This window comes from Vanellus vanellus, assembly GCF_965231255.1.
Source record: "Vanellus vanellus genome assembly, chromosome: 18".
NCBI classification, from domain to species: Eukaryota; Metazoa; Chordata; class Aves; order Charadriiformes; family Charadriidae; genus Vanellus; species Vanellus vanellus.
Window position 1 is genome coordinate 12,012,004 of NC_138923.1, and position 12,187 is coordinate 12,024,190.

The following is a 12,187-nucleotide window of genomic DNA, read 5'->3' on the forward strand; positions in this document are numbered from 1 at the left end:
TAAAACTTTGAAATTCAAGTCAAGTTCTTCAGTAAAATTTAAAGTCTAGGTAACGGGTCAGGTTAAGGATATTTTATGATGACCGCGTAGTCTAGTTTTGAAGCTGCAAATTGAAAAACCTGATGTATTCTTCAATAATTACTTGACTACCTGTTTGAAGGATAATCCATATTTTAAAAGTTTTCTCATCTCTTGTGAGCTTAGAAGTTCTTTTTTTAATCAATCTGTTCTAAAGTGTTCTCATAAACTCACACTGGAATTTCAGCCTCAAAGTATGCAAAATTCTTTTCAGGTAGGCTTTATTGAACGGAGATGGGTGTATAATTTGGAACATCATAAAGAGGTTTGAAACACTGATGTCGATAGTAAATCATTGCTTATAATGTATACGTGTTCAACTGGAGGGGCTGAAGCTTCCCCAACCACTATCACAGATGTCTTTTAAAGGTGAAATTAGTTTACGGTAAATGTCATTCAGATGAAGTATGCATTTTAGAAGCAAGGAAGCCATTCCTTTAAAATTAATGATGCATTGCAAATATCAGGAAAAAAAACCCAACCTTATATCCAGCATAAAGATAATTAAAATTCAGGTCAGAAGTGTATGACTTAGTCGGGCTAAATTTTTTAATGAGATTTCAGAAAATTAATTGGGCGAGTATGTTTCTACTCTTCTAAAGAATATTTCATTTCATGGCTCTACAGGAAAGATGCTTTTATTGGCATCTAAAGATTGTAGTGTCTGACTTTTTAACTGTTGGTTAACCAGTCTTTAACAATTTTTAGGTTGATTGCAAATAATCTAAATGTCTCGTGACCTTGTAGCCATTTGTGCAGACTGGTGACTAGTGCCAGTTTTCCACGTGCCAATCAGACAGCAATAAAACAACTGACTTTATTATTAATTAACATTAGCACTCCGCGTTTATATAGTGTGCAATTAGCAGTGAATGTTCCCTTTTTTTTTTCAGCTCATTCAGGCTTATTTTTTCCGTGCCTCCGGGAGAAGCAGTCATACAGGCATTGCTCTGCAGCGCGTTAGTATTTTACTGATATTTTTGTCTTCAGTCTCAGTGCTCCCCTTTGCCTGAAGCGTGGGGTTAGAGGCTGCAGGAACGGCTGCTTGGACAGTTTTCTCGGGGCTGTTCAGTTTTTCCCCAACTCTTAAGTAATTACAAAGAGGTAAATTTATTTACCAAACATTAATTGTTCTGGAGACTGAAAGGCTTTCTACAGAATAGTTTTTTCTTATTCTTCCTTATCCCAAAATACAAATTCTGAGCTGTACAGCTACTCAGTCAAAAAAAAAAAACCCAAAAACACGTTCAGGTCATGTAGCTGTCCTACCTGCGTGTGCTTATAGCAGGGTATGAAGGATTTGGAGGAAATTGTATCAAATCTCCAGCTGTAAATGTTGGCATGTTTGTATTGCATGCTCAGAGTCGCCTGTGGTCGCGCTGTAACGGACATCCCCCAAAATGTGGAAGTGTAAGCAGAAACTACATCCTATCTCCAAGGAGCAGGTCTATGGCAAGGAACTTTTCAATACTGTCATCCTCCATACTTGCCTGGGTTGCTTTATAATCTGGTGTATAGACACTCCTATTAATCTTTAATTAAGCTTCTTATCCTTGCAGCATATCTGTTCAGGTGCGTACAAGTTAATATAACCAAAGTTTTTATTTAATTGGATTTTTTTTTAGTATTACAAAACCTTACTAATTCTGTTTTGCAGAAAATCTCATAACACCTTAAAATTTGAGGCTGAAAGTTCTGGCAAAGGTCTCCCTTAAGTATCGTGACGAGGGCTGCCGTTGCATACTTTTGCCAAGCTTTGACATTTTTGCTCTCGCATCAGTGATTACATCTGAAAGAGAATGTGTATGCCAGAGATGTTGTCCAGAATAGCTTGTTCTTGGAATAATCTCGGCGTTTCGTCTTAAAAATGAATAGCCTCTTTATTTGAATGAGGAATTAATTGACTTTAATCTTTGGGGTTTTTCTTTTTTTTAAATGAAGTAGTAGAAGAATGAGACTTCATTGTGTGGATGAAGAGAACAGCCTTTGTCTCAAAACTAGTTCTTCCCAGACTGTCCCCTTCCTACAGCTGCGCTGGGAACAGAAATGCGCAAACAGCCCAATTTTCATAGTGTCTTTGGAGGTCCAGTGAGTGGAGGGGTTTGTTGGTTTTTTCCTCCCCCTTTTTTAATTTCTTTTTTCAATTGAAGCTCCATCACTGACCTTGAAACCTGTTCCGCAGAGACAGTGGTTTGGTTTACTGTATTCACGCAGACCTGAACCCTTCACTGAGCCTGAATCTGTCCCGAAACTGAGAAAATCCATTTTTGATGAACAGGTTTGGAGATGATGGTGGTGTCTTATCTTACACACAGTTTATATCTGTGTATGAAAACTCTGAGATTTGCAGAAATAATGATCACGGTTTATTTGGATGAACAGGTGTCGGTTCTTTAACGGCTTTATGAAAAATTGTAGTGGTTAAACATGGAAGGACTTGGAAAAAAAGAGAGTTCCCCTTGTTAAAAGTCATGAAATAAGTGAAAGGTGTGCAAGGCCAGACTATAGCAATGGTATTCTGAGGAGGTAGATATTTCTCAGCCATTCCAAACGTGTCTTGTAACGGTATTTAGAAGAGTTTCCTGCTGAAGTTTGGGCCTGGGAGGCCCAGGCCGGTTCAGGGTAAGCAGACGCACGGGGACGGGCCGCTGGGCTCTATGGGGGGCGTTCTGGCGTGCTTGGGTCTGACCCCAGCGCGCTCTCTGCTTTATACCGTAATCAAACGTCTTCGAGCCTGTATGAAAGGTCCATTACTTTAATTAGGTCTGATAGGTTGTGATAGCAAATGCAAATCTAGGTCATTGCATATGTAAATGTGCAGCTGTAGTCCTGGAGGATGCCAGAACATATCAGCTGAGGTGTCCGCTCGTCACCCGGCGTTAACTCCAGCACGGCAGGCAGGCCCGGCGTGCTCACGTGTGAGAGTGGTTCGGGCACCCCCCCCCACACCCCGTCGCTTGCCCAACATTTATTTATATTTTCACATTAAGAAGTTGCTAGATATTTCTTGGCACATGCTTAAAATATTAATTTACACTTAAACACTCTTGGTTTAAACACACAATTTAATAATTTATGAAGGGCAAATGGATACCATCCTTGATCGCGGCGTGGATTTCTTCCTTAAAGTTTTGTGGTAGTTGCTTCATAAAATCTCGTTAAAAGCGCTGCCTCTATTGCGAATGTTAACTCCACGCTAGAAAAGTGTTTGCTCAAACTTTCTTACTGCTCGAGAAGAGCGTAGCTCAGGGCGCACATGTTTGCGGTTAAGGAAATGCTTCGATTCCTTTCTGGTTTTTAACTAGGAAAAAATGTTTTGTAATTTTATGTACTGACACCTTTGTTTTGGCTGGGTAAAGCGATTTGTATGGGCAGCGTAATTGATTTGCTCGGTAGCTCGTATGTAAAATAGTGGGGAAACGGAGATGTTCCTGGTTAGTTACCAGTCAAGTTGAACAGATAGTTGTGTTCAGACACTCTTCTGGTGATCTCGTCGCACACAAAATGCACCTAAACGAATGTTTCATTAGCCCTCCCTGGAATGAGCTGAGTGTTCCTGTATTACTGCCGCGTATATCGATGAGTATTGCTGTTTATCAAATCCCTGCAAAGGGAGATTGCAACCAGTTTAAACGGAGAAAGCTGCAGGGGCTGATTACTTTGAATATTTGCTTGTCTGGTTTTGTCCCATGTTGTCATACTTTGTTGATAATTTAGTATCTTAAAGGGGGATGTATGCAAATAATACAGCAGTGTTATCTGCTATTTATCTGCTGAGCCAGAAGCTGCCTTTTTCCTCACCAGTGAAAGGATACTCTCCTTTTATTGTATAGTATATGCTGCAAAACTTAGAGAAACGAACCCTGAATCTTCATTTTACTTTTTATTTTGTTGTGCTGTAGCTCGTAAACGCAATATAACTTCAAGCACAGCGTAAGTCCGGAGAGTAGCGTCCCTTTGGTGCTGAGGCAGAGTTTGATGGCAGCCGGCGGAGGCTGCGCAGGGGCGCGGGGGACGGGGCTTCGCTCAGGGTACAGGGGAGACGAAAGTCATCCTAAACAGGAAACACTCCTGAACTGTTTAAAGGAAATACTTGCTGAAATTAGCTTCCTGTTTCTGTGTGACTCGGCTTCATGAATAACTGCAAATTCTAACATTAGAAGACATTCCGTCTTATTTGCGTAGGTTATTGCTCATGAATTAAAACTTTTGTGTCATCTTTAGCTTAGAGAAACGACAAGCGCTTCTCACGGTGTGAGAATATTTATATGCTCATGGTGACAGATAGAAAAACTTACCTGTGGCCTTGGCACTTCAAAAATAATTACTCGAAGTGCCCTTTCAACTGAAAAGGAGTGTGCTTGCTCTTTTAGGGAACTTAGACTGAGAAAGCTGATGATGGTGGTGGCTGGAGTTAAACCTCCGGTTATGGGCCTGCGTGAATTAGCAGGCATTGGCTGGACGTTACGGTATTGCTTTTTTGTCTTCTCTGGAGTTCATAACCGTCTTAAGCTTTTCAGTTTAGCACCAGTCCTCTCTTTTCGTGACTGCGGAGCTTCACCGGCGGTAAGTTCTCAGGGGCTGACCCAGGGCCGGGGTGCGGACGTGGGGGACGGGCTCCAGCCGCTGCCAGGGCCGAGGGGGAGGATGACAGCAGAAAGACCTGATAGTCTTTTCACCGTCTGGTTTGTGGTTTCTATCTGCATCTCCGGATCATCAGCGTTTATAAAACATTATCATTTTGCTTGAGTATGCCCGCGGTAGAGTAGCTTTCCTTGCGGGGATTTCTCCTGCGTTTCTTGTGGTAAAGGTGCTGTAAAGGTGACAGTTTTCAAAATAGCTTTTCTTGGTTGATTGATGCAGTTTGTGGGTCCAAAATGATTATTTAGGGGACTTTATTGGTGAGTTTTCTTAAAAACACTGAATTTTACAACTTTGTTTACAAAAACTCTGCCAAAGAACTGTGATTGTAGCTCGGAGTTGCACAGACACCTTGAAATCTGGAAGCTTTTTCAAATGTCTGACTGATACTTTTTATTGTCTGTTGAATAGTAGTTGTTTTTACTTCTGTTGCAAAGAAAAGTCCAAACTTACTTACTCATCAAAATAAATACACACTGTAAGAGATCCCCACGCAGCCTCGTGTGTAGTGCTGGCGAGAGATGCCGGACTGAAAGCGTTACCTGCGTTTTAAATCTTGGCTCCAGCCCCCTGTTCGGGAAGGGCAGTGGTAGCAGTAGTCGGGTTAACGCGTCCGGCCCTGCTGGGCTGCGCGGGAACACTCCTGCTGGGGCTGTCTGCTCAGGGTTCGGCTGTAAGGACGGCTGCGTCCCTGGTAAACTTCTCTAATTGCTTTTTGGGAACTCTGAAATGACTCAGGATACTTAAAAACACTCCGCTTGGCTGTGCATGGCAACTTTAAGTAATTAATTTTCATAATTTCTTTTTAAACATTGGTTAGTGGTCGCGTTAATTACAGAAGAGACCAGAATGGCTCTGGGGAGCAGTTCCTAGTCCGTGGGGTCGGTAGTCCTCGTTCCGCTGTGCCGACCTGCCCCGGTGGGTGTTTACCTGAGGCTGCTCAGAAGCAGCATCCGCGTCTCTCAGGTGACACCGGCAGGCGAAGTTGATGAAGAGGGTTTGTAACGAGGGAGACGGTAGTTTGGGACTAATTAGTTACTTACGCGGAAGGCAGGACTTTGTTTCCTTTTTATAAAAGTCATTTAACTTAATTCAGCCTATGTTACCAATACATTTACCAGGAGTTAATGCATTTGCGGTCAGAATTATCTATAGACTGATCAGCCTGGATTAAATTCTTGACCATCAGAAACGAGAGCAAGAGGCTGCGTGCATTTGGCTATCTTAACTCTGTTCTGTACATTTTCGGTAGCTGTTACTAGTTTTATGCTTTGGTTTGGTTAGTATTTTTATTCACGTCTCTGCCGGTAGGGGTGTGTGTGCTTGCGGCTGTGTGCGGCGCTTCTCTGTTGCGACTGCTCTGGTACGGGGCTGTCTGCGGTGGATAAAGACGATTGAAGGGGGGAATAGGAAAGCCAGACCACTGCGCTGTCCATTGTACACCAAATCAACACCAAATTTCTTTGTCTTTCTTGCTGGGCAATCCTTACTGTGAGGAATTTATCCTTCTGAATATGATTAGTCATAGAAACCACTAGTTTGCCGTCGTAAAGAAGACAGATTGGGAGTGCAAGCTCATATTTTTGCATCACTTTTTCTAGTTAATTGATTTAATTTCTTTTGACTTGAACAGAGACATTTAACATCGTACCCGTATCGCTGCACGTTAGCAGATTTTCAGATAGAGAAAAAGATTGGACGAGGACAATTCAGCGAAGTTTACAAAGCAACTTGTCTTCTGGACAGAAAACCTGTGGCATTAAAGAAAGTTCAGGTGAGCATTTAAGTTCAAAGTCTTACTACTTTGCAAGTGGAATGGGATGTTTTAAGTGTCTACGCAGATTCCTTTCATCGTTTACCTCTTTCAGTGTTCTTTTGTCAGCAGTAATAATGCAATAAAATGGTTTATAAATTGAGAGTTTAAGATTTGAGAACTGGGGTGTTTGGGGGTTGTTTTACTTTATTACTTCAAGATAAGGAATAAAGAATAGTGCTTCTGATGGTCTCAAAGCAGTTGTACAAGTCGTGATGAGGTGAGGTTAGTTCCGTGGTGCTGAGTTTACATCTGGCTGTAAGAGTCTCAGCGGCCCCGCTGGGGTCCTGCCCGCCCCGCGCCTCGTCCTCTGTGGTCTCTGCTCCGTGCAGCCCGGGATCCCGCGCGGGACCCTGTCCGTTTTGTGCCGCACTGTGGGGTCTGTATCCCTCCTCGTCTTGGAGGGGGTTTATGTTTCCAAATCAGATTTATGTAGCAGTAGCGCAATTTCATATTTATTTTTAATTTCACTTTTTCCTTTATAGAAAGGGTTCACTAAATTATTACTAAATGTGAAAGAACAAGGCCTTAATGGCCATAGTCATCCAGCTCGGGGACTGCCCTCGCGACACGGGTGAATTGGGAGAAGACAAGAGCATGAAAGGGAAAAACGCCTGTGTTTGCTGTGGAGTTTTAGAAGAATTTCTGAAAAACTTTCATGCAAGCAGTATAGATCTGTGATTTGGCTTAAAGTATTGTGCAGTGCTCAGAACAGCGTTTTGTTTGAAGAAATTTGCCTTTAATCCTTCAACAGATGCTTTAAACTCTTGTTTCTAGTAGCTTACTGTGATTATTACGGAATGAATATTAATGCTCAATATTATTGTTAATTATTACAGAGAAATCAGGGGAAGCTATACCTGTTTAAAAGAAAAAAGTAAACATTTTATCTTTTATTTACTGTGTGAAATCAATAGTAACTGTTTTGAAAATCACGACAGCAAATTCACAAACTAGTATCTTTCTTTTTTGTGCTGCTTAGAATATTGCCTACAGGTTCTAAAATTACTTTTACACTATTGCTAGCTCTTTAGTGATTTCAAAATAAAGAAAACATCGATCTTTCTTTGATCTGGGGTTTGTGTGCACACTCATTACGATAGAGCAGATACAGATTGGGGGAGGAAAAACCAATTTCTTGTTAAAATATAAAATTCTTTGTTGTTGTTGTCTCATTTTCATCTTCTATGCTTTTTGTCTTTGAAGATATTTGAAATGATGGATGCCAAGGCTAGGCAAGATTGCATTAAAGAAATTGACCTCTTGAAGGTAAGGATTTTTACAATGACTTCTGGTTTTTGTTTTGAAAAAAAAAAAAAATTGTTTTCAGGTTGGCAACAGTCATTTGCCTTTTATGGCAAATAGAGCTTATAGAGCACCCAATGATCTCAACAGACCATGCTTTCTTTTGCCAGAATGCCTACATGATGCAAGAGTTTGTCTTAAAGCTTAATTTTATTGAGTTTTCTGCCTATAGTCTAAGGAATCTATTAAAAATCTTTCTGTCATAAAACCCCACAAGTGCTCCTCTTTCAGAGAGGCACGTAAATTCTGCCCTTTATGTGTTTTGATTTGTTTGTCACTTTAAAATAAACTGACTCATGAACTAGCTGAATGGGAAAACAGTTTTGCGTGTGCATGGTGTGTATGTGTGTGTATACATATCACATATGAAAAATGGTAGTTTAGATAAAGGCTCTGAAACCAGAGTGTTTTTTAAGCGATTAAACCAACTAGTGATTTCTTTCTGTCTCAGTAATTTCTTTCAAAATGTTGGTAGAGAATATACATGCATTGCACTTTAGATGTCTATTTTGAGTAAATGCAACAGATTGTAGAAGCCTAAAATTTTGTTTAGCTAGTCAAATTTAATTTTTAAAGTATTAAATAATTCATTTTGTAAATGTGATTTTAGGTATTTCTATTTAAATTGTTGATGTGTATTCCTGCAGTTATAGACAAAACTTGTGTCTGCTAGACTGTAGGGAAGGCATACGGGATAACCAAGACGACAGCAGTTTGAGTGAATGCGATCCAGTTGCTTAACAGTTATGGTGAAAAATAATGCCAACTTCAACAATCAGAAAGAGAGTTGGCGATGGTTTGGGGTTCTAGGTAACGTAAGCAGTTTTATCGTTATGGAAGATGTCATGAACTTGCACAGGATTTATTCAGAGCAGAATGTGCAAATATATTAGAGGAAAATGACACTAAAATACCGAGGATGAGAGGGGACTGTGGAAGGTCAGCTCCCGCCCGCCGCTGGGGGCTGACCGGGGGCGACTGATCTTCCTGTGCAAAGCTCACCGCGACGCCGGGTACCAGCCCGGGCTGCAGCAGCGGCCGAGCTGTGGCAGCGCGTCCAACACGTTCGGCTAAACAGGGTTGATCAAATTGGATTGTTTTGCACAATATTTTACAGAAGACTAGGAAACATTCTGGTAAATTCATTTAGTTGGGGTAAAGGGAGGAGCAGGAATACTTGCTGAATGTTTCTACAGAAACATACTAATATGCTGTTTATTATGCAAAACATTACTGTGCTGGTAGTTTAATTATTATTTAGTGTTGAATGTCAACAAATCTTCCTGCTTGGGCAGTTCTGTAGCACCATCCAAGGAATCTGAAGTCTGAGTATGTTAAAAAGTCAGTTTGATCAGTCCCGTTGTGTTACAGATGCGAAGGGGATATATTTCTGAATATTGCCGATAGTTCGCTTCCTTCAAATGGCTACGAGTTTTGAAGTCAGAGCCGACAAAATCCATTGAATTTTATCCAAGATGCGTGTAGCTCAGCTTCTGAGATCAGCAGATGATAAGTAAAAAATACTGAAAGTTGAAATTGCGGGCTGTGGAGCCGAGCACGCTCTTCTGGTGGCCGCTGACCGGGCACGGGCACAGGCTGCTCCCCGCGGGCGGCCGGGCACGTCCTCGGGGTTTGGCCGGGGCAGGGGAGGGTGCTGTGGCAGCCTCGGCAGCTGGCACACACGTCGTTCTGTGCCCGAAGACAAATAACCTGTCAAATCAATATATCTGCGACTCATCTTTTGCTAGTTGGTCGCTGCCGTGCTGCCTGCTCGCACAGCCACCTAGAAATAGCCGGAGGTCTGTATGTGGGTGTGCTGGGACAGTCCTGAAGTCGTGTTTCGGAACGTCAGAGCTGCGGCATCAGAAGGGACGCGGGTCCCTTCTCAGGCCGGGCGGGAGGTGTGACTGTCGGCAGCGCGGTCCCTGCTTGGAAGTAGGAAGAAGGTTTGGCAGTGAGGCTTTAGTTCTCGCCACAGAGTACGCGCGATCTCTGGACGGCGTTTCACAGAATTTCATGGAGTTTCTTGTGAGCTTTTCACGTTTTGGTTTCCTTTAGAATAGTGTGTGAGCAGCTTCAGGAAAGTAGGACAGGTGTGTTTTTCTTGAATGACTTATTTACAATAATTTTAATTTCAGCACTTTTAGTGTCATTATACTAAAAGCTAAAATACCTTCCTCTTCCTAAATTTATCAATTAAGATAGTTGTTCTTGTGTTTAGCAAGTGTGTGAAGGGTGTAAGGACCTATTCAGCACAGTATTTCAGAGTCTGTTTAAATCTTGCTCGATTTAACTTTTTTTCATCACTGTTGATGTGAAGTAAATGTCCGCCTTGCAGTTGTGTTTAGTGTCTGGCCGTGTAATATGGAATATTCATATTTTTAAAACTTTCTGGCTACTTTTAAACTGGTGTCTAGTATGAAGTATTTATACACTATTACTAGAACGACTTGCTGTAAGAGCTTTGCTTTCCGTTTTTATTTCTAACGTAGACCATTGAGGAATTTGTGAAGGGGTTGCGCAAACTTGCCGTAGTCCATCCCTGTCAAAATAATACTTTGTCTTTTTTGTTCAAAGACTTCTGTGTGACCGTGGAAACAAATGTGGGGGTTTTTGTGATTTCTAAATAAATTATAATTATTCAAAATTTAACAGAAGCCAGACAAAATTGTATGTTGCTTCCAGTGTAATTCTGGCTGAAGGGTGTAGGTAAAGCAGCTCTGTAATGTGGCTGTAATCGGCATTTGGGCTGCCAGCACCCACAGCGCCTCATTTAGAGGTGGCTTACCCTTCCGCGTGCCCCTGGCTGGCAGTGCTGCCGTGCATACGCATCAGGCATTAACTGCCATCGAACTTTTAGGATGCATTAAAGAAATAGGGAACGTCATTAACCCAAGATAAAGCGTTTGTAATCTTCTGTGCATTTAAGGATTTGTGAGAGTGAATATACTTTCCTTCTGACAAAAGAGATTTCAGATAGTCTTTTCCATGCCGCAGACGAATACGATAGTTATAAAAATAACCCCAGAGTCAATGTATTTATTTAAAATAAGGTTGACAAAAGGGAGGTTTGGCTTATCCAGAGTGGTCTACCTGGCTGTGCCGTGAAAACGGAGTTGAAAGGTGGGTGAAATAAATCGTAGGAAAAACATACTCATCCGCATTCGCACCTCACCGCGGTGCGGGGCAGTCTGCCGTGGAGGCCAGCCTGGCAGGGCTCCCTCTCCAGCGCTCGGCCCTCCGCCCCGCCGCGGCAGCGGGAGCCCTCGCCGTCCGCTCTGCGAAGCAGCTCCCTCGGGCGTCCGCGTGGCGGCGTGGGCGTTGCGTGTGTTTGCTTTGAATCTTGCACAACTTCATCGTAACAGAAGCAGCATCACTCTTTAGATCTAATGAGCTTCTTGAGATCAATACAAACCATCAGTAGACGGGGTGTACGCACTCCCTCACAAGAGTACATTTACCACCCTTGTGTCGGTTAAGCGGTGCTTGACTCTGAGGAAGTTGGGGTTTGTTACACCCCGCCAGCGGCGTGCAGCCTTCGCTCCCTGTTCACCTGCCATAGCGTGACGTTGTGTTTCACTGGCACGTGCTGCCGAGGTTTGGAAAGAGGCTTCTTCGACGGCTTGAACTTCCCGATGCGGTGGGATCGGCCCAACGGTGTCGGCAGGAGCAGACGCGGTGCGCAGGCGGTGGGTGTGCTGTTGGGGGGGGGGGGGGGGGGGGGCTCCCTGCTGCGCGTCGGCTGCCGCGGGCTGTTCTGCCTGCGATGTTGATGCTTTTTTGGGTGGAAGTTGGTCTTTGACGAAGGTACCTGAGAGGAGACATTTAAAAGAAATTGCAACAGAAGTGGTGGGCTGTGATATTTACTTATTTAAGGCCTGGTCTTGCGGGACTGTTCTTGTCCCGATGCCTGCACATGGATCCCATTAACGCTAACGCGCGCTGGTGGCGAGGCATTGCCCGGGAGAATCTGCCCGCTAACGCGCATGCAGAGAGGGGTGATTAGCGTGATGGACCATAACAGTGTTTCCTTTGACTCTGTAACCCCTGGAATAGACAGGTTGAGTCACAGCTGTTTAGTAGATGAAATGCTCACTTTAGGAGTTTCTAAATTTACCGCAAGAAAGATAATCTAATGCACAATGAGCATGAGAGAGTGAATAGAGAGATCCAGATACTACATTATCTTCTAAGCAATTACGGCTTTACACTTTAAGAATTCGGACATAAAATATTAAAATGCCAGTTGTGATTATAAGAAAAAACTATACTGAAATGAAAAAACTAGTGAAGATGCAAACATAAATAATTAGAAAAACAGACTGATGTATGCAACTTGTGCTTTATTTT

General features: G+C 42.6%; 1 protein-coding gene across 2 annotated transcripts in view; it reads left to right on the forward strand.

Annotated features, from left to right (window-relative positions):
* NEK6 (NIMA related kinase 6) overlaps positions 1-12,187 on the forward strand; it is a 56,334-nt gene that overhangs the window by 17,362 nt on the left and 26,785 nt on the right. For both annotated transcript variants that reach the window (XM_082492760.1, XM_082492761.1), the window contains 2 exons: positions 6,353-6,493; positions 7,739-7,801. In XM_082492760.1, the coding sequence (XP_082348886.1) occupies positions 6,353-6,493; positions 7,739-7,801 (204 nt within the window). The remainder of the gene's footprint in view (positions 1-6,352; positions 6,494-7,738; positions 7,802-12,187) is intronic.